At 39.1% G+C, this 22,977-nt stretch overlaps 1 protein-coding gene across 1 annotated transcript in view; it reads left to right on the top strand.

The window, feature by feature from the left end:
• Positions 1-22,977, top strand: part of COL4A5 (collagen type IV alpha 5 chain) — a 74,904-nt gene that overhangs the window by 12,956 nt on the left and 38,971 nt on the right. The window contains exons 3-11 of the mRNA XM_062502796.1: positions 9,221-9,280; positions 16,226-16,315; positions 17,589-17,633; positions 18,380-18,424; positions 18,527-18,589; positions 19,349-19,402; positions 20,090-20,116; positions 21,288-21,368; positions 22,596-22,658. Coding sequence (XP_062358780.1) covers positions 9,221-9,280; positions 16,226-16,315; positions 17,589-17,633; positions 18,380-18,424; positions 18,527-18,589; positions 19,349-19,402; positions 20,090-20,116; positions 21,288-21,368; positions 22,596-22,658 — 528 coding nt within the window. The remainder of the gene's footprint in view (positions 1-9,220; positions 9,281-16,225; positions 16,316-17,588; positions 17,634-18,379; positions 18,425-18,526; positions 18,590-19,348; positions 19,403-20,089; positions 20,117-21,287; positions 21,369-22,595; positions 22,659-22,977) is intronic.

The raw sequence follows: 22,977 nt of genomic DNA on the forward strand, positions 1-22,977 counted from the left end.
CCAGTAAAATACACTGCACTGAAACTCATTCTCTGTGTTGTAAGACTAAGATTGCGGAAACCTAAGGGTTTTCAGAAGTGATGAGAACTGTCTGTTTCCTTTTCTTCACCCACACTTGAGAGCAAGACTGGCAGTGCCCCTTAAAGCAGAAGAGCAACAACCATTTTTGAAGATGGAAGAAAGCAAGAAGATGATGTGCATGAAGATGTGTAGAAAGCAGGAGTGAACTGTGAGTTGCAAGGGCTAACTCTGTTCTTTAAACTCTCTACTTAAAATTTCTTCCTAATGTTTCTTCTTGTCCTGCAAAGTTGCCAGCCAAACCCCTCTTAGAACCAGGTATTGACAAAGGGAGTCAAGTCTAGGATTTTGAAAGAGTTAGATGCCCTGCTGGGCTCTTCTACTTTGTTGTCTTTTCTGGCTCAGGAGTCAGATACAGTGAAATTCAGGTTGTGATACTTCCCATTCTTAATGGGTAAATAGTTGCAGTTTGGGGATTAATCAAAGTTGTTCAAGCTTTGGGGTGTCCATTCAGTAAAGAATCTTTTACTCAAAAAGATTGACTGGAGTTAGACTGGTCTCTGGGAAGATCTGTTGCTGCAAGTATTGCCATTATTTTAACTAGAAGCTTCTGTGAAAGATACCTTTTATGAAATACTCTGTGTTAAAAGAACATAATTAGTTCAGTTTAAAGCAATCAATTCTATATAGTTTTAGTACAAGGTACAGGCAGAAAAGTTCAATTCTCTTTAGATGAGAGCTCCTGTCCATTTCTTGTGGCACAAAATATTTTTAACACAGATGGACTTGCTTCAATTTTTGCGTATTCCGAAGGTAGTTATGCCAAGGTTTTCTTGTTCATAATTTTAGGGAGTTTTTAAAGTACCAATTTAATTCCTATCAATTTGTAGTAACTGTATTCTAAGAGAATTTATTAATTCTTAATCTTTGCATTTAATCAAACCATTCATTTGGGATGTGATAACTAGACTTAGCAGATCTCATACAGTTGTTCCATGTTGTTATTATTTGTAGCTATTCATGTATCTAAATAACAAGCACATAGTACTACCCCTTCAGAGGAAAAATAAGGGTTATTTATCTATCAGATGCTTGAGAATGGCTTTTAACATGCCTCTTGTGTTCTCATTCACTGTGGCCTGTACTGTAGCTACAACAACTAAGAGTTTCCTCTGCCAGTCTGAACAGGTCTTATATTGTACAGATTTCAAAGAAAGATAGTGCTTCAAGGTGCAACAGATGAAATTATATATCAGAAGTTCCTTTAGTTTAAAAAAAAGGTCAATAACGCCTGCAAACATATTTTTGGCTCTTACATTTTAGACCATGATATTTATTCTTTTCACATCTTTGGGTAGACTGTGGGAAACAATTCCTTAGAAGGGCATGTAGTAGGCTTTTAATTCAGATTCTGCTTTAGCAATGTTATTGCTCATAAGTACACAACTTCAGTGAGAAATGGATGCCCATTTGGATTAGAGACCTCTGATGGCTTTGCTGCCGGAGCTGACTTCACGCTGATACATGAGTAATAAATTATCTGCAAATTTGTACTCCTTCTTAAGCCTATAGAACATGGATGTGAAATCATTATTAGAACTCAAAATAGCTGATTTAGCTCTGCTTGTCAAATCCCTGCAAAACCCTTTGTTTGTTGGTTATATTTCTGTCCAGGCAGGCGAAGGGAAAATCAGCTTGCTGAAGACAAATGGTGAAATCTTTGACTTGGATGAGTAGTGAATCCTTAGCTAGAATACTGCACAGGTGTTTTGTTACACAGATCTTGGCAAGCTAATGGATATGAGGATACTCTCCAGGACCACCACCAAAGTAAAGATTAATCTTTGTCTGCTTGGCATTTGTAACTTAGGCTTTGCTGTATATTGAATTTGCTGATTTTAATCAGTGAATTTCTAACAACAGTCAGTCTTTATAATTGATAGAATTATCCAGTATTTATGCTCCTTTTCTTTAGATGCTGAACTTATGCTGACAACTGGTAAGCTGTTGTATTTGAATGCAGAGGGTGATGTTGGTAGCATTAAGGGAACTTGTGTAGCAGGAGGATAACTATGAGAGGTGAAGGATTTGTTCACTGCGTATAAGCTTTTTTCTAGGAATATCTTTTACAGATTTCTAACAGGTAATTGCAGCCCCTACTGTGAAAATTCTCTTCTGCCAACCAATCATGAACGAGAGCAGCTTGAAAATCTGCAATTTCCAGTGAGCTTTCATGAGCTGCAAAACACTGTTAAACTGCTCAGCAGTGAAGTTGTGTGTGTTTGAGTTAATTTAGCTACTGTAGGAGTTCCAAGATATATGTTGAGTGGTCTAGATGGTCTAATATGTGGTCTAGAGTCAGACTTGGTGAATTGGGAAGTCCTATTTCATTGTTTTCTGGACTATAAGACTTTAAAACTATGGATTTTAGCCTATTAATAATTCAATTGTTTCTAATCCCTCTGGCCCTTCTCTTTTGGCAGTAAAAACCTAGCGGGGCTGATGCATGCTGTGCTAGAACTTGAAGGGTTTGATGTACCTGCAGTTCTTTTGACATGGCTTTGTGGTTTGGTGTGATTTTATCTGAATGAAAAACTCCATGTTTCATTCAGCTTTTTTTAAGTGCTATGGTAACTTCATTACCTAAGAGTGTCTTGTCACATGTTGCTCGTAAATACAGAAGGGAGAGACCTGAGGTGCTTGATAATCTAAAACTAATAGGAGCAAGTGCTCTATTAGCTTTTAAGAATGCTTGGAAAAAAAGGAAAATATAAAGATACTCTGTGTCCATTCTCAAGTTGAGATTGTATCTTTGAATCACATAAATTCATTCCTGAGTGTCTGTGCAGTCATACCTGCAGGTAGTGAAAGGACTCATAACCACATCAGCCTTGCAGAAGTGCTTCTGTTATTTTTATCAGTGAGAAACCTGAGTTGCAAGTTTCAGGTTCAAGAGCTGTTAGGGGAGACAGACTGTGCTGTATGGAAGCCCTCAGAGATGAATTGCTTTTGAATGGGTTTTATGGATTGCTCTTCCTTTTACTATTCTAGTGAATGGAAGGATTAGTAAAACCAAACAACCAAAAGGCTTCATTAGATGTAGCAAAAAAATCCAAAGGAAGTCATTAGGAAAAAGTATGGAAAATAAAAAAACAGGACACAAACAGCTATTGCTACACAGTGTGATGTGAGTGTATATTAATTTTTTTTTTCCCCTAACCTTTACTGCTTGTTCTCTGCTCATCACTCGCATTGTTCTACAGTTCAGTTAATCTCCTGTCATCAGTGTCTGTTGCAGTTTTCAATTTGTTTTAAAAATCTGGCCATCTTACTTGGGCAGAATTTATTTCAATGATTTCTGTACATCTTTTTCTAAATAGAGGGAACCTTCCTTACTTAGTGAGGGACCTGACAATGTTGTGGTGTCAAGTAACTGCCTACTTCCCTTCAGGACAACATCTGTTTATGAAGTCAGTGTGTGCAAGTTAACCTTCACTGAAACTCTATCATTTAAGTCTCTGTGGGGGTCTTAATGCATTACAGGTGACACCAGCATTTAAAATCAGTGGCTGTCCACAGTCAGGCTTTTGATTCTTTCTCGACCTTCTGCTGCTATCAGAATGGAGCTTTCAAGAAAAGCACGCAGTGTATTAGTACAAACTGCATTGCTGGATTCAGTAATGTCACCTTGCTCCTCTAGAAATGAGAGGAGTTATCAAACAGGAAATTCTGGATTTGTGACAAAATTATACATAAAGAGGATATCAGAATAAAGAAATTGTTCACGTTATTTATTTCTCTTTTCTTTTTCTTATCCAATTGTCTGATACCTGAAGTGAGAATTCATCTGTAAGCAACTTGGGTCATGTCAGATCTCTCATTGAGTCACTTACTGTGCTTTTGTAAGAAGCCTCACCTTCTCTTGATTGGTAATTTGTAAGTGTCGAGGTTTGGAAATGATTGACTTCCCTCTGTAATCTTGCTTATGGAAAGAGTATAAAATTACTCTTAAACTCCTTTATGTTTTAATACTAATACATTATTGAAGTACTCTAGTGCTATGTGCACCTCCCTACGTGCACACTATTAGCTGTTAAGTTTCCCTGCAGCTGTGTGTACGTGGTAAATCACTTCTTTTTCACTTCATAGTTTTGCAAAGTCCCAAGTTACTGTTCTCTCCAGCAACAGCGTTCATCTTCCTGGTAGTTTTTACCAATATTTTGTCCAATTCTGTTGTGAGTGGCAGGTGGGAAAGGGGTAGCAATGGAATATGCTGAAATTGCCTTGTAACCAAGGTCTTTGGGCCTGATGAGAGAGGAGTGGAATGTGCCCAATGCATAAAGCAGGCTTCTAACCACAACACATTTTGAGGATGACTTAGGCTATTAATTTCACTGAGCTGACTGTAACAAACCAAGAGTAGGAATGTGTACTTTTTTTTTCCTTCAAACTGAAAAACAAACAAAACTGCATTCTGTTGGTGGCATAAAGTAGTTTTCCTCAGTCCATGTAAGACACAAAAGACCAAGCTTGTTCTGGAAGAATTATCCTTTGACCAGTAAACCAATGCCATCCCTCCTTTTATATACTAATGAAAAGGACTTGTTCTCCACACACAGATTCAATGGGTAGAAGCTGTCAGGAAAATCCAGTGAAAGGATTAGCTAAACTTGAATAGATTAATTAGAGCCTCTGGCTGTGTCTTGCTATGGGCAAGTCACAGCATAGGAAATAAGCAGTGATAGTACGTTCATCTTTACAGGTACATGAATGGGGATGCAGCAGGAACACAGGAGCAAATCTAAGCAGTTTGACTTGAGGTCTTAAATGTAATAGCCTGGCCCCAGATGGTCGGGCTGGGTGTTACCTCGGAACCGGCAAAAGTTTGAAGGCAGCAAATAGAAGAGAGACGGGCACAATTCGGTGACCCAAAACAGAAGAACTTTAATAAGGGGGAAAAAAACAAACAGTAAAATGTAAGTTCAGTGTAGGGTGCACCAGAAAGGGGGAGGGCCAGGGTGAAACAGTAACTTATATAAGGTAGGTTAGGGACAGAGTCCGAGGATGAGAGTCCAGTGAAAACTGGGGATTACAAGTATGTAAAACACTGCACCATTTTTTAACCTATGGTAGCAGGGAAAGCAAAGAACTTACTAGAAACATTAACATAACATCTCCCAGGGGGGGACTGCCAGTGAACTTCCACTTACTGTGACTATGGGATTTTTTCCCACAGCCTTAGGTAGAAATCTACATTCTGCTCAACCCCAACACTTAAAAGCTGCTTTGATTACTTATTTATCTTGGTGTAGTTGAAAACAAAAAGATTTTGATAGATATGGAGATTGTGACCAGCTCCTTATGATCAAGCTACAACTCACTATTGTACCAAATTTTTTTATTATCTTTTGTCACATGAGACAATGTGGCCTATTGGCCACTGCTGGGAACTGAGCTGCTACTGAGGGCTTCTGGCTGCCAAGTAATAATACAAACCAAGAGTCTTGCTTGGTTTTCCAACTGCATCACGTGCTGAGTGTAACTTGGAGTTCCCCTGAGGTTTGGAGCCATTCAATTTTCCATATCTGGAAACTCAGAAGAAGAAACGTAATTTTCAGAACTAGTGATGGTCAGCTTGTTACTAAGGCTAAAGTACTGATGGTAACCATCTAAATCTTGCTCTTAATGTAGGTTTTTCTATGTTAGGAATGATATTGCATCCATTTTCTTTGATTGATTGATTGACGTGTTGATAACTTACTGTCCATATGCAGGAGAAATTCCAAGTGTTTCTATGCATAGTATGGAGCCTAGATTTTCTTGGCATTCCTGTGAAATACACAACTGATTCTGTGACACCAAAAATCTCTAGCCTGTGGCTGCTGAGTGGCTTTCAGACTTGTAGTTACTTGTTAAGCATTATGCAATCTCCTGCAGTGCAATTTTTGTGCCTGCTTTGCAAAGTTAAGAAAAAAAATGACCTTGAGATTACTGAAAAGTCTAAACAAGAAGGCTTTCACTCAGAGTAGGTCATTAAGCTTTTTTTTTCCCTCTGTGTCATCACGTTTCACTTCAGGTTTTTTTTTAAGCTATACAGCAATAAGACCTCTAAGTGGCATGAATTGATTTTGAGACAATATAGATTCTCAGGACTTTTTAAATTTCAGACTGTTTTATTAAGAATACCTTAATTTGGTGTGGATACAAGCTAATGCAAATGAGAAAAACAGTCCACCAAGCACAGCTTTTGTACAGGAAGATAAGTGACTCTGCTGGCAGGGTACTTCTTGATAAGCTTGTGGGTAAATAGATCTTCCCAGGATTTATGCCAAAAGCTTACTACCATTTGATTACAGTGGGTATTTGAAGAGTTTTCTGGTTACAGACTTTTAGCTTCCCTTCACTGCTGCCTAGGAAAGAACATGTTTTCTTCCTGCAAATAATGCTTGTGAACTCGATATCCAAAACTATTTGTCAAAAAGCATTCAGTGAGTACTCCTGACTCTCCAAGACAGGTGAATTATGTAGATTAAGAAGTTACTCAAAGCATAATAAATATAGTCTGAGTATATAAATTTCTTTGGAAGACAGTCACAGTTTTAAAAAAGAAACCCTACATTGATTAAATCAAAGCACTTTGCTGCAAACAAAATAAGGTAGAGAAGTACATTTTTCAGAAACTTTGTATATTAAACGTATAATGGATACAAGTTGTAACATAAGAAATGGTTAGGCATTTTGTGGAGAACAGCTTCCTTGTGAAGGCAAGCAGACACCAAATCTGAGTCCTGAGAGGGCTGTGGGATCTCCACCACTGTAGTTATTCAACATGCCACTGAACAAGGACCTGTGCAAACTGCCTAAGATGCCCTGCTTCAAGTGATTTCTTCCATACCAAATTATCTCATTATCTCATTTGTTTTATTAATCAGCTCTATTTTACCTGTCTTGATGCTGAATTGCTGATAAAGATGAGTAAGCACTAACAAAGTAGCTTTCTGCATACAGTAGCAAAGGGCAGAGACTCCTGAGCTTAACTGTCTGAAAATTCACCTTCACAACATTGTGCACCCCTAACTTGTTTTGTAAAGGGGCCATGTAATCTCATACCATCTTTTTCTCTCCCAGCTTCCCTTTCTCCCTGTTCACCCCAACAGCTCCCTTGTACCTGAAAACTGAGAAAATTTCTATTAGCAGCATTTTGTGGAAGTTGTAAGGAAGACTCAAGGAGTCTCTTCTGTTCCATAGGCTGAATAAATCCTTCTCATTGTGCAGGATCTTGATCATGCTTTTTGTGTATGTGCTATTTTTGCCTGTGTGTTCTGCCACAGTTTTTGGTGGGTTTTGGTAAGTACTGACAGAGTTTATTTTTTTTCCCCACCTCTTGGAGGCAGAGGTTTACCATGCTGCTCTCACTGTTCCATCCTTGTAATATGGAATCAGTACTGCAGCACAGTGAGCCAGGTTTGTTTTGTGAGGGAAGGGAATATTGCATGTAACTAAGGTTAATCCCTTTTATATGAAGCTTTGTTAAAGAGTTTAATTCTAAAACTGGTTCACAAGGAACTTACTTTTTAAAAACCCGCTTTTAAAAGTGAAAGAAATCAAATGCCAAAGTCATAGGATAGCTGGGGTTGAAAGGGGCATCAGAAGGACATCTAGCCAAACACTCTGTTCCAAACAAGGACAGCCTTGAGGTCAGGCCACGTTACTCAGGCCTTGGTCCATCTGATCTTTGAAAGCTGGGCTAGGAAGGCTCAATTTCAGTCTAGGAAATGGCTCAATAAATCCCTGTTAGCTAAAGATTTTGAGCTTTCACATAGGTAACATTAAGAAACTGGTTACAGAAGCTGCATGGAAGATCAGGAGAGACACCCTGGTCATGTCATGTAACACCACTGCTAGGCTTAAATCTCAAAGCTCTGCCTTTTGCTGCAAGATGCTTTAATTGATCCTGAGGTTTTGTAACTCCAAGTGAATTAAGCTATTTCTAAATGAGTTTTCAAACTGATGCTTGGTAGTATGTTTAGGCTAAGAGCCAGGACATTCCTAATGCCAGGTAGGGGATGGGTCATGTCCCTAAATGCTTCTGTGGTAATGAAGGCTAAAATCCAAGTGTATTTCAGGTCTGACATACTGACAGGTTTCTTGTTTAATTAGAACTTTGTTCATAATGTTCTCTCGAACATGTACATAATGTTCTCTCAAACCTACAGAATGTTGATTACTGTAGGGGAGGACCCCAAATGTTCAGCTTCTCAAACTTTTAAAACATAAGCTCTATGTTTTTAATACAATACCACGCCTATTCTCAGAACAAGTTGAACCCTGAAGCATTTCAGCTAGTGTATCTTCTAATATGGCTCATAGTTTTTAACTTCAAAGAGGTCTGAAGCCTGTATTATGTAGAAACATTCTACCAAAAAAAGGATTTATTCTAGAAATCTCGCTTCTGTAAACACATCTGTTAATCTCTGAGATCAACACAGGGCTCTAATGAATATCCCATGTTAGAATGGGGGTGGAAGGATACAATCTAAGCAGATGTGGTATGGAATGGTTGCTTAACTTAGATCTGCTCTGTGAATCAAACTTCTATATGCCTCTCCTCTGAACCCCTTGAAATCTGACTGTCACTCAGCCACCTGCCACCTTATGCTAGAGACTGTTGTAGCTGGTTTGTCATGCTTTGTACTGGTGTGTGAATGCAGCTACATGAAACCTAGAGGTTTTAAAAGGTGTTTGCTCAGTAACTGAGCTGCGGGGGGAAGAATTAATCGTGTAGTATTTGTCTAGTAACTACTGCAAACATTCTCACAAGCTTGAGGCTTGATTAAACTCTTGTGCAAAACCTGACATCTACTGGTGAGAAGCGTAACTGGGCTCTTCTCAGCTGGAGATGAGCCAAAGAGCCTGTTTTATAAAGTGCTGATGCTTTTGGCAATAGGTGTTGCATTGTACTGCTTAAGCATAAATTTGGAAGTCTAAAATGAACTAAAATATTTACAAACAAGTATAGGTATTATTAAAGGTGATTGAGCTTTTGGTTAACTGTGTTTGCTTTGAACACTTGTATAAAGGCTAGAGGACACTTTGTAGCTTTACATTTTAGACAAATGTTTTAATTTTTTGTGACAATATTAAAAACTTCATATAGTCTTATGCCAATTAAAAATAATTTTTCCCTCTTATGTCTTTAAAGGCTTGCCATGGATGTACATCTTTATCCAAATGTGATTGCAGTGGAGTAAAAGGTGAAAAGGTAAATATCTCTTTTTTTTTTAATTGCCAGACTAGCACACAAACCACTGAACTATATGCCAGCTTCAGATAACTGAAGCTTATGGGTGATAGTTCTTTGCTTCTAGCTCATATCTTTTTTCTTTGATGGTAGTGTGGGCATGCACCAAAGAGTGAAGTTGTATTAACAGTTTCAGATATTGAGTCAGACTATTTGGTTCGTCTGATAGTGTAATATTTTTCATGTAATTATTTTCTCAAGAATGGGGAATTAATGCATAGATTTTTTCCATCTATTTCACAATTTTAAAAAGTCCAAAAAAATAAACAAACAAAACAGAGATGAGACAAATTCTAGTAAAATAGAAAGAATTCTTATTTACAGCCAAGGCCTGCCTATACTAACTACATAGTGTTGACAAGTTAAGGTGTGGCATGTACCATAATGGCTATGCTGGTAATGCTTCAGTGGGATTTTACAATTGAGTGAATGTGGATTGTTTTCACTTTTCTTGCACTGCCAGTTCATAAGTAGTTAATGCTCACTAATGTACTAATCTGTTCTGAACTTGTACTGCTTTTCACCTTGTAATTTGTACAGCTGTGTGCAAAGATAATGATTGCTGTCACTGTCTAATTGTGACCTGTACAATGGAAGTGACAAAATTCAAATACAGCTTTCCCAATACAGCTGCCACCCAAGTAATCAGCTAGTTAATGGCCAAGCATGTGTTCTTGGATGAAGCAGAGTCAAAACCATCCCCACTTCAAAAAGCATCTCTTTGTGTCTCATGTAGGTGCAACAAGCTGTTTTTAGTCTGCCTAGTTGATATCCTAAGGCCAAGAGATGCATGGTGACATTTTGGAGCTTTCCTGCTTCCTTGCAGCTTTGATTTCCAGTCTCACTGCCTGGTCTCAGTGTGTCTGTACAGTACTTCAAGTCTGTCAACATTATTTCTTACTGTCTTACAATTTCTTTTTCTTTGAGGAAACAGCAAGTGCCCAGAATTTCCTTTAGTTACAGTGCACTGTAGATAAACAGCTCAGTACTGTGACTCTTCTTTCTCCAGTGTAGGGGAGCCTGGCTGTAAGTCAATTGTGTTTAAATAGTTCCCATGTAACTGCTGTTGTCACAGGGAATGAATGGGATGTGATCACTGCAAGAGGCAGAGGCTGCCCAAAATGCAGCTCTTAGTCTTGTAAACAGTTTGCTTGAGATACAATGGACTCATCCTAAAGATGTGAATGATAACAGTTTGAGAAGCATGTCTTATTAAACCACTTACCTTATCTTAGCAAGGTTCTAGGAGGGTTTCAGTGCTCTAGATTAATTTCTGACATATTTCAGGGGTGGTTTTTTGTGAAAAAAAAATGTTACCTTAAATGAACAAAAATCATTCAAAATGCTGGCACTGGTACTATAATGTGCTAGTGCAGAGTTTTACTATTGGCTCAGGTTAAACAAGGCAACTGTCCAAAATTCAAGGTAATGTTCAGTGCCACACCTGCCATCCAGATAGTTCCAGACAGATGAGGTCATTCCTTGGCATTTACTTGCTTTTAGTTCATTGAGTATATTCCCACCTTACATACCTAATGAAGAACGGTATTCCCTTGATAGCAGGATTTCTAAGATAGATTTGGTTATCCAAACACGAACATGGTTAATGTTTCTAGAGGATCTCAGATGCAGGTGCCCAAACCAGATACATCCTAACTCATCACAAGTTATTTCAGGTTCTGCTTGAAGGCACTTAAACATCAGATTTCTACGCCCCTTACAGTTATTGCAGGTACAACTTTGGAGAACCTTTCCGTGATTCTAAGTTGGGGGGTTTTTTGTTTTGGTTTTTTTTTTTTTTTTCACTTATTGCAGCTATTTTGTAAATTCACTGAGCGTAGTAGCTGTTGTCTGGTTAATGTGGATCTAATACAATCTGTCCTTAGAATGGATATGAAATAGAGAAACTGATTCATTTCCACTGCAGCCAAGGTAAACACAGCACGATCCTGAGCCATGTCAGAGAGTTTTTAAGTAGCCCTTCTGAAGCTTACAGACCATTGTGTACCTTATGTATGTAAAGGAAGGATGAAAAGCAAAGCCCGTATTTCCTAGGTATGATGTGTTGCTAGTGGAATTTGTTTGAGCATACATGTACACACCTCATTATGTTAGTTGCCCTGTAATTACAAAGCCCTCAGTCTTTGGTGTGTTGCTGGATTCAGCAGTTCAGCTCTGGAGAACCCCAAGGTCTGTCACTGAAATCCTAATGCCTTATCTTATAGATTTTTTTTGCTTTGCTTAGGTTTTGAATTGTTGTTTGAATCTTCCTAGATTCTTGCGCTGCTACAAGACATCAAAGGCTGTTTTAAAATTATTAGCTTGGTCCCTCACAGTGTATTGCTTGTATACCTTTGATCTATGTTTCCAAATCCAATACTGCTTCTTTCTGCAGGGACCTCTGAACTAGGAGTCACATTCTACAGCTCCTTGCCTAATTGGTGTGGGAAGAGCATTAGACCAAAAGCTGTCTATATAATCTCCCGTCTTTGATTCTCCTGTTAGGGGTGTGATGCTGTATTTGAAGATGTACTGGAAGTCAGGTGTATGGAACCTAGTTCTATACTGGGAAGACAGGAAGGGCCTTGTCCAATGCACTTGGCTGAGCCCTACCTTTCTGTTCCACTGGGCTTCACTTCTGGCCCCAAACCAGCATCTGCATCCAAGTCGCTTCTCGCTTGCATTAAGTCAGCTAAGACTTTGTGCTGCTTTGTTTATCTTAGCAGAGTCTAATGCATTCCTTCTGAGACTCAAAAGTAGCCTTATTCCTAAGCATCATAGCATTCCCTTTAGGATATCCCAATTTTAACAGGTCAGGGACAGGAATACAAATTGAACTGTAACAAATAGGAAGACTGTGTTCTTATCTTGCTTTGGGGAGCCACAGCTCTAATTTAATTGCTCCCATGCTACCAATGATTCTTCTTTAACTCTGCCATGTGCCCCTGTAGCATCAGTAGCACACTATCTCTAGAAGAATCAAAGCATTGTAAGCTTTTTTTTTAAATGCATAGTACAACAGCTGACAAAAATCAATGCACTTGAATTTTCTTCCTCTTTGCAAACCCACCTTACTGAACTTAAATGTAAAATGGGTAAAGTTCAAATATGCTTAAAATGAAATAATGAAGAATGGAGAAGTCAGTAAAAATCGAATGCAGCTGGGAGCCAGTTTGCTGTTACTTGAAGTAAGAAGTCAGAAGTGAACTGGATTTGGCAAGAGTATTAAAGCTGAAATGTATTATTGAAATGTTACATACAGGTGATCATAGGGATTGCTCTCACTCTCCAACCATAGGAAGTGTATACTTTTCACTTAAGCAACTGAATTTAAATAAATATTGCTCCACACTTTTGAGATTAGCCTGCTTTAATACTCAAAAGCTGGTTCCTGAGTAAAAGCTGGCTAAAGAAATAAACAGGGCCAGATGCTGCACACAGAGCAAATTCTAAGACTAACCAGTAAGACTTGTAAATTCTTGGGCTGGTTTTACTTCATCTGAGAAGAAGATCCAAAGAAGCTCATAAAATCATCTTGATAAAGACTGGGCAAGAGGAGGGGCTGGTACTGAGTCTCAGCTAGAGAGCCGATGAAGGCTGAGAGCCCAGGGCTGAGGGCAGTTAGCCCAAGGCTACTGTGGATTTTGCATAAGTGCTGCTGCTGAAATGGCTTTCATACCTTCCCCATGCCAGGTATTATTCTCCTCTGGGGCTTGGGAGGCCCTGCTCAAACCTGTTGGTGAAATGATCTCACTGAAAATAAAATTCCTTGTAAATTTTACTGGTTTTTAGCCTAATCAATTCCTTCACACAGTTTATGTTGCAGCAAAACACTGTGGCTTAAGGTGGGACTGTTTTTCACAGAACCTAAGATGAAGTTTCCCTTCAAAATAGCTGCAAATTATGCTATTTTTGACAAATACTGGGGAAATTTGATCTGACTTGATCACCTCAAGGTGCGGCCACATATTCTGTGATAGCATAATTGGGTAGATATTCCTGGAATTCTGTGTCTCAGATGAAAATTATCAGTGTTTGTCCTCAAGATCCTTATTTCCTTCTACTTTTATCCTGGTAAAATTTAGTTCAGTTGTAACCCAACTTTTCTTTTCACTGTTGTATAAGAATTCCTAAGAAATAGTTAAAACTTCACAGATTTTAATCACTTTGTCAAGAATAATTCCATGATTGGTGTATGGGCTTCATAACTGTTGACCTGAACTGTACAAATATGGCTCTGTATACCAAAATGTTTATAATCCTGATTAGTGACCACTGAACATTAAACCTCAACTGTTTCATCTTACAAAAGAAGCCACAGATGACATCCTGAAAATTTTTGATGCTTTGAAAAATGCAGGTCCCCTGTCAGAGGGGATTTCTGTGTTTGTGTTGATTAGATACTGTAGTTTTAAATGTGTTGAATTAGTGTTGTTTGAGTTGAGGAAGGTGTGATAACCTAATGCAGCCATTACTTTCATCCTACTTTCCACTTGCTTAGAAAGGTGGAGGACAATATGGGTGGCTGTGGCATCACTTCCATGCTGTGTATCTTAATATTACTATGGGCTTTTGTACATTAATTTAGTTTTAAGCAGTCACCCATAGCTATGTGTTTTTGCACTCTTTTTATTTAAAGTTAGCTATTTTTATAGCAAGGGCAGGAAGCAAGTATGTGCTTCTTTTGTCAAATGTTATAGCCATGTTCTTGTATGCATTTAGATGTTAAAATGGGCTCTTCAAGTACTGTTGTTCTGATTTTTTTTTCCTCTCTCTTTTTTTTGGGGGGGGGGGGGGGGGGGTTTGGGGTTGTTTTGTTTTGGGGTTTTTTTTGGGTTGGGTATTTTTTCTTTTTTTGCTTTGTTGTTTGTTTGTTTGTTTTCTGTGTTGATGTTTTGGGTTTTTTGTTGTGTGGGGTTTTTTTGCTATATCACATCAATGTAATTATTCTGCTTTCTGTCTCCATACTGTATTTATAAATAGGGAATTTTGGAGAACAAATTCTAGAAATGTGAATTACTTGTGCATGCTTTAAAATTGCATGTATCCCTGCTTGTGTGCTATTGTTAGAGTACATGGAACTCTGCCAAACTTTTCTGTATCCCTGTTTAATTGGTTATATCTTACTGCAGTAAAGCATAATTTTAGGGTGTTTCCCAACTATATTTTTTTCTTTCTATGCCCCAAGCAACAGTCATGTTCAAGCTTGTGAACTGGCAGTTTTTGCCATAGTGATGTAGCTGATTGAGGGCAATTGAGATCAGAACCTGACTCCTTGCCCATTCCCCAGGAAAATGATGGTTCTATATTTGGGTATGGAAACAATCCTGTATTTTCTGGGATATTTTCTGTCCTTGGAAGAGGACATCTGAGTTGACCTAAACCTTTGCTATTTATCTTTTAGTTTAGTAGCTTCCAGTCTGAAACAAGAGGTATCCTACGTTCCTCAGTTCTTTCTGTGTAAGCAGAACTGGCTAGTGAGTTTTTGCATTTATAAGAAAATGTATTGCATGTTAACCAGGGACTTCAATCTCATTCTATTCCCAACAATATAATGTCTTTTTTGCACTAACTTTTTGTGAAAGACTTGTTAAATTTATTTTCTTTTTCAGTATGTTCCAGCGGTGAGCACACATTTTTTTCTGCCAAATTAGTACTATCCAAATCTTCATGAAAACCAGTGTGGTGTGGGCAATAGGAAAAATCTGGAGGCAGAAGCAATATCTGAAAACAGTTGCCATTGGAATTGTCTATAGGCTGTTTAAGTAGAATAGAGTTTTTTAAAAAAAAAACTCAAAGAGAGCTGGATCAGCATAGTTTCTCTCCCCACAAAATCTGCCCACATTTCTTTAACCATTTTTAAATAAAAAATAGGGATTATAGTGCAGCTATTTCCACTGTAATTATTTTAACTTTGGTGTAAGTTCTCTTGGGACATGTCTGATATACTCCCTCAGCTGTCCCCAGGCATGGTCCTTCAAATAATCTGTTTTCTTTTGGGCTTAATTTGCTGGCAAACTCTGCAGGAGTTGCCCTGGCAACAGTTTCCTCATGCAGTGCTCTCATTTTTGCTGCTCACTTTCAATGTGGGCTTGGAAAATACTCAAATCAGTTTCAATACTACAGTTCACTAGCATCTGTTTTTGCCTCTTCTATTCCTCTTAGCTGTTTGGCTTCATGTTTCTCTTTCTTTCAAGGCCTTGGCTTCCCTATCCCATGACTGTTTAGAGTAGAGACTTTGGCAGAGTTGCATTTAAGAGTAGAGTTCTTCAGCTTTAGATGACACACAAGGCCAGTCCTGTGCTGGAAGTCTGTTCTATCAACCATTTGTAGATGCTACTTGCCCTAACAAAAATGTGAAGGGTGATGGGGTTGGGATTAGTAGACACTCTGTAGCCTGGCGTGCCCCTCACACATCTGACATGCCTCTTGTACAGAGGTGTGGTTTCTTAGTGTGCAAACACAGTTCATGCCAGAGCTTGCTCCAAAATCTGGTTTTGCCTAATGTTTTCCTCCTCTGGCACTGCCAAGTTCCTCATTCTCCCTCCTTCAGGGATACAATAGCCCTTTCACATGCTGGCCTGAGATAGTAACACTGCTCCACAGTGTCTCTTTTCAGATGAGGAAGCAGACCTGCTCTACAGCTCCATGCAGAAGTATTTGTATTGGGTTTGCATGGGGTAACACCTGTGAAACCATAAACCTATGAAATCTGTTTGAGTGCTGTGATTAAAGGTAAATCTGTCTGTGTTCAGGGATTTCTTTAGTTTTGCAGGTGAGCTGTTTAGTCAGTGTTAGTGTGATGACTTCCTACAGAAAAGCAGAAAAATGTGTGTTCTAAGTTTTTCTGTCTTATATTTTGTTTCTGTCATATTTCACCTCTACCACCACCTATTCTTTTTGTAGGGTGAAAGGGGATTCCCAGGCTTGGAAGGACAGCCAGGTTTGCCTGGATTTCCAGGACCAGAAGGACCACCTGGTCCAAGAGGCTCAAAGGTAAGTCCCAGTTCTCTTGAATGGTATAAAGGTGCTGGGCAGTGTTAGCTTAATAATTGTGCTGATCCTAAGCAATTTCAGAACTCCTGATTATCATTGGTTTAATAATCAAAATCTTTAGATGCTGGGATATAACAGGTTTTTCAGCTGATTATTTTCAATAGTCAGCCAGTGGAACAAGATTGCTCTGAATTTCCTATCCAGTTCTTTACCTACACAGGTTCTTGCCAGCACTACCTTTCACTAGGTGCTGCACATTAGGGTCAAATAACAGGTTTGACAAGGTGCTGTGATGTAGCTTTGTTACTTCTTGCACTAAGGAGATCCTGGCTTAGCTGAGTTTACTGATAAGAGCAGAGTTTTGCTCTCAACTGCCCTGGGGGCTCCTACCATGTAGGTAAACTGTTATTTGCACCTGGTGGCATTCCTGGATTCCTGGGCTGGGTTTGGGTGGGGTAATGCAAATGAAAGCCTCATTGAACCTACGTGCAGAGAGCTGAGGAATGCTTCTGGCTTTCCCTGGAGGGGTTCTGTTTATTTCTATTTACTACTGAATTCCTTACACTCAGATGGTGTAATTCAGCAGTAAAATTCCTCTGAATATATTTGCCTTTAACCTACTTAAGGATATCTAGGATGTGCCATTTCTTTTATAAATGCTCACAGTATAAACCTAACACAAGCCCACCAAAAAGAAGCTATGGAAAAAATAGGCAGGTGATAAGAAAAATATAAAGGAGGTCTATACTAAGAGAGAAGATTAATTGGATATAACAAGAGTGAAACAGCACAGGGGTCTTGGACTAGAAACTTTTGCTATACTTTTATTCCCTAAATGCAGCTTCTTGAGATTTGGATGCAGAGTTCTGCATTGTGATTCTGTGATGATCATAATGCAAAGTAGCACCGGCGCAGGCTGATCCCGGTGGGATGGTGGCTCACAGGGGGCTGCTCTGCCCACGAGGGGCCGCTGGAGGATTCTCCATGGGAGGGCTGACCCCTGACTGTCAGTGACCTGGCAGCACCGTGGCCTTCAGGAAAACTTCCCTCGAAGTCATGTTGCATCAGCTGGAACAAATGCTTTTCAGCTCAGAGTTCAATGCCAAAAGTTAAAATAATTTTGAACCCTTTAACTCAGGAAATGACAGCTACTCTAGCACACTTAACTGTGAACACACAGGAGAAAGTTTAGGCTTACTGTTTAGTTTAATAGAAAGACAAACTCCAGCCCGAGTGTGGGGTCTTGTTTATTTTTATGTTGGTTTTTTTTTAGGGAGACGATGGTCTTCCAGGGCCTATTGGACCCAAAGGAATCAGAGTAAGTATTATATACAAGTAAGGAAGGATTCTGTTTTAGGGTGATATGCTGGAATAATGGGAAAAGACTGACATGCTTTGGGTCCCATCAGAAGTGGTGATTGACAAGAAAAAAAAAAATTACTTAAATCTGAAGAGTAATCTACCCACCAGAAGAGATTGCACTACTTCTTATAATAAATACAAGATTGCATGAACAATACTATCACACATTTTTTTGTATTTCATAAACTCTTTAGGGAGAGCAGCCCAATATTTATTTGGTCTGTTTTGCAATACAGGACCTAACCAAGTGCCATTATCTTTTTTTTTTAATGTATTCTGAGGTAGTGGCAGTATGTCTACAGTATATACAGGACAGGTGGACTTGTCTGGAAGTCCTTTAGATTTTTGTGCCTTTGCTTTTTCTGCCATACACCTCAGTTGGTAATAATTGATACATTTGACTTAATTGGGCCACATCCATTTTTTACACCATGAATTTATTTTTTCATCTTTGTATCTATAATTTATTACTTTTGTAGTTCTGCATTGTCTTTTCTATGATTTTGTGGCTGTTTCCCTGAAAGATTGGTAAGAACTTTGAATGCCATGTCAGCATGGCATTTTTTTTAACAGGTGATTCAGATATTTCTGTCTTTACTTACATTTGCACAAATAAGATACATTTTGTGAAATCCTGGTAAATCATTTTGCACACCCGTGCATACTGTACTGTTTCAAACACATGTTTGAATGCCCTTCTAGGGACCACCAGGGCTTCCCGGGTTCCCAGGAACACCAGGACTTCCTGTGAGTAAATAGAAATAGATACAAATGTGTTCCCTTTTTCCTTTCAAGCCCAGAAGAGCATCCTGCAATCTAACCCTTTTTTTCATCTTTTCCATGTTAAAGGGACTGCCTGGACAAGATGGGCCACCAGGACCTCAGGGTATCCCAGGATGCAACGGAACAAAGGTGGAATTCCTTAAAAAAATCTTAATGCAACAAGAATATAGTAAAGGGCTCTTGTTCCCCTGGCTTTGCCCATTAGGTTTAGTCTGTTATGTGCAACAGTTGCTGTTACTGAGTTGTGAAGGTAATTCCAAGATAATTCAGACTTAGATACCCATTTGAGAGACGGGGCCATGGTCAGGTACTTAAAGCATAAGTTTTGCCAGAAATTGTCAGCACCAAGGCACAACATTGTGTGCTCTGCAGCCAGTGTAGTTAAACTGTGTTCTAATCCTTATTTGTGTATGTTACAGCTGAGATGTGTGTCTAATAATTAGCTCAGATGCTGTGTAGTGTCAATGTAGTAGACTCTTGCTACCAAGGAGAACTCATTACTTAACAGTGAGAGTTTTTAATTATTATTTTTTAATATATTGAAAATACTGATACAGTGTACTTTTTGGAGGTAGTAATTTTATTCTGACGTGCTGCTTAGCTTCATGTTGGGATTTTCCCAGAAGCTGATCTTCTGTAACATTCCATGTGTTTTCCATCTCTGTAGTGTAGTACTTTGCCTGGAAGTATGCAGAAACACCTGACTGTGGAAATTTGTTTCCATCAGTTGTGTGAATTAACTAAGTGATTATCCTATCTTGTTCCAATACAATTTTCTATTTGGAGTCATAAGCTAACAATTACACTAGACTTTTGAATCAAAATTTGTTTATCTGGTTTTGTTATATTTTGGCTTGGTATTTGCTAATAATTTTCTTAATTCTTAAGGGAGAGCGTGGATTCCCAGGCAGTCCAGGTTTTCCTGGTTTACAAGGGCCTCCTGTAAGTGAAACATTTCCCAATCTTGTAATTCACTGAACGACTTCTACTTTGAAAAGTAAAATAAATATCAGCCTATTTTTGCAGTTTTTCTTTCAATAAACATGAATTTTAAAGAAATATTTAATCAGAGTGTTTTAAATGTCCTAGTGAGTGAAAGTGAATTTTTCTGCTGCATGCTGTGGTAAAGCCTAAAAACCTCTTTGAATTCTCACATGCTGAGGATGCTTTACCACCTGCAGAGAAATATAAATACAGGCATATGTGCCAGAGAAGGAAGATCTTGATACTGTCATCTTGTATACTGAAAGAGTATTATTGGTGATTATGGGTCAGAAAAAAGAGCCAGGGTAGGGTGTTTTCAGTGTAGAACACAAGGATGTCAGTACTGAAGTAAAAATAGATGTAGTAGACAGTATGGATAATAGGAGGCAATATAGAAACAAATTGCTAAGAAAGGGAAATATAATCCTTCTAATGCTCAACATTCACTATGGAAGTTCTTCTCTAATTTTTCCATTTGATTCTGAAGTTAATAAATTTATTTTCCTCTGTTCTATATATTGTTATAAGTTTCTGTCTTTAATATTTGTTTCATGGCATAGATCTGATTAGTGATTTGCAAACAACATGCCAGTGATTTCTTTCTATTGATCTCCGTTTTATTTTTTTTGTTTCTTTTAAACAAAGGGACCTCCTGGTCTGCCAGGTATGAAGGTGAGTGTGCTGTACTTTCACATCCAGGTACTTACCAGACGTGGGTGTGCAGTGTGATCTGCCATGAGTAACCTGTTTGTTTCATGCAAGACCATGTGCATCCACTGGGACCTGGAGTGACATTCTTGGTGTCTCTAGGCCACTCCAGTGCAGCTAACTGGAAATTGGGTCAGTAGCTTGAAAAGTAGCAGTGTTTCCTGAAGCTGTTTCCCTGGGACTGTGAGGGTCAGTGTTGAGGCATCAAATTTAGAAAATGTCTACAAACACCCAAATGCACCATTAGTCTGCCTGTGCATACTCAAAACACTCCTAAAGGCAATAGTCACCTAAAATACCCAGTGAAGAATAGTACAACATCTTTTGTTCCTTTTGAAAATGTTTTTTTTTTCCACTCTGTTACATAGATGGCCTTTTCTCCAAATCTAGAGAATCTCATGATTTGATGCTGAACCTTTTATTTTTTAAGGGATTTATTGTACCTTTGACAGATTAAGCATGGGTCAAAACATCAGTTTTGATTCCAATCTATTTAAGAGGAAACTTGACCCACAGAATTACACTGTTAAACTCCTGAGAGGACAGCATAACACTGTTACTGGAAAATTTGGACTATTAAACTGAATTGTCTTTCTTTTTTCCTTTTCTTCCCAGTTGTTTTCAAGATGTTAAAGGACAATCTCATCAGAACATATACTTTCAAAACAAATATATTCCCTGAAATCAATAAGAAATTATTTCGTTGTGGACCACAAAGCATAATTGTTGTAACAGCACACTCAGCACTAATCTCATGAGCTGGGTCATTGGAAAAAGCTGAATGAGCCTTTCTTTCTGTTGTGTCCTATCTACTGCTTTCACATGAAGCTGGAATGTTTTTTTTGTGAAGAATTTGTGTTTCAATCCCCTAATCTTTTGGAAATTTAATCAATGCTGATATCTTTGTGCAAAAAAAAACCTTCTAATTGTTGTTAGTTTAGCCATTTAGAATGTTCATCTCTCTTAAACAGAGTAATTCTTGGAGAATCTAGTGCTTGTATTAAAGTGTACTGCTAGGGTGTAGCATAGCTCAGAGTTTTAGAGTCTTAGGAGCCACTGTGTGCTCTTAGGAGTAAAAATGGTGGTAAGGAATTGTAAAATGTGTTGTTAATTAAAAAACTGTATTTTTTTCTAGGGTGAAGCAGGTGAAATAATTACATCCTTGCTGCCAGGACAGAAAGGTGACCCAGGATTTCCAGGTCTTCCAGGGATACCTGTAAGTTGCATAAAGTATTATTAGGCTGTGTTCTTCCAAAAAGATAACATGAAAAGTACTTTTATTGCAGCACAATTGGCAGCTTGGTGCTTGGAGATTCATATATTTTCTTGGAGATGCAGGGCTCACATTTAATGTACCTCTGATTTATGGCTTGAGGGGAAAGTGTGTGATTCCATATTGCTCTTAATAAGGTGACCCACAGAAGCCAGAAAGGTTCCCTGGTCAGGAAGGTGGATTCCAGCAGACAGCAGTACTCAGTGATTTGCTTCTCTGCTTTCCCTTCCTCTTCCCCCTTCCTAGACATTCTTTGTATGAGTTCTGGAGTTTCCTTCCCCTTCCCCTTCCCCTTCCCCTTCCCCTTCCCCTTCCCCTTCCCCTTCCCCTTCCCCTTCCCCTTCCCCTTCCCCTTCCCCTTCCCCTTCCCCTTCCCCTTCCCCTTCCCCTTCCCCTTCCCCTTCCCCTTCCCCTTCCCCTTCCCCTTCCCCTTCCCCTTCCCCTTCCCCTTCCCCTTCCCCTTCCCCTTCCCCTTCCCCTTCCCCTTCCCCCCGTCACATCTGGCTTTTCTGGTTATAGCTTCTGTTTTGGGTGGTGGAAAGGAGAGGGTAAATCCTCAGCTGTTCTCCTCATGTTTCCTGAACAGTGTTTCTGCTCTCCCAGCAGTGCTCTGTGAAAACAGCTAGTGACTCTGGGCACTGTACTTCCCCACTGAGCCATTCATTGCTTTAGTGGAAGAACAAAGGGAGCCGAAAATGAGTCTATTGATCTGAACTGGATAAAAGCCAGACTCCCATTTACTGGTACAGAGAGGCAAGCCCTATGCTGTTCTGTGACCAGACTGAGCCTGTTAGTATTTCTGGTCCTCTGATCTGTGCTTCCCTATTGTCTGCTTCTGGCTGGTAGGAATCACAAATACGAAGTGTTTTGTTGTTCTTTCAGTGCATGAAGAGAAAGAAAGTGAAAAAGTAGTTTAAAACATACAAAAAACCCTTTCCTTATCCAAGCCAAAGAGATGCATTGATTTTAAGAGCAGAACTCTCCTAACATGACATACACTCCTTTAGGCCTTTCCCCAAGGACAGATTGGTAGGTTAGTGGTCAGCTACTTTGATTTGACATGTACAGGATGCCAGCTGTTGGGGTTATTTGAGCTTAAAGCTCTCATTGGTTTTTGGGTTTTTTTTCATAAAAAGGTGCTTTTCATGGCCTCTTCCCCTTCCTCAACAGGGTCCACCTGGCTCCATGGGAATACCAGGTCCAGTTGGCCCTCCTGGGCCCCCAGGTTTGACAGTAAGTTTCTTTAACCTTTGCTCATAAATCCTTAAATGGGACAGTTATTACTTGATTTTAGGTTCTCAGAGGCAGGTCAGTAAAGTGCAGAGATCATGATAGTCAGGACTTGGCATGAGGACAGCAGCAACCATGCATTCAGTTCAGCCTGGAGCTGTTACCATGCATATTTTAATAAGATACTTCTGAAACAACCTGTTCCCAGACATCTTTTTGCTTTAGATTGCGCTGAATTGTTGTGCAGACTTCTCACTTTTGCAAAACATGACACAAGATTTAGTTATTTAGACTATGATGTTTAATACCTGACTGTTTAATT

This window comes from Cinclus cinclus, chromosome 15, assembly GCF_963662255.1.
Source record: "Cinclus cinclus chromosome 15, bCinCin1.1, whole genome shotgun sequence".
NCBI lineage: Eukaryota > Metazoa > Chordata > Aves > Passeriformes > Cinclidae > Cinclus > Cinclus cinclus.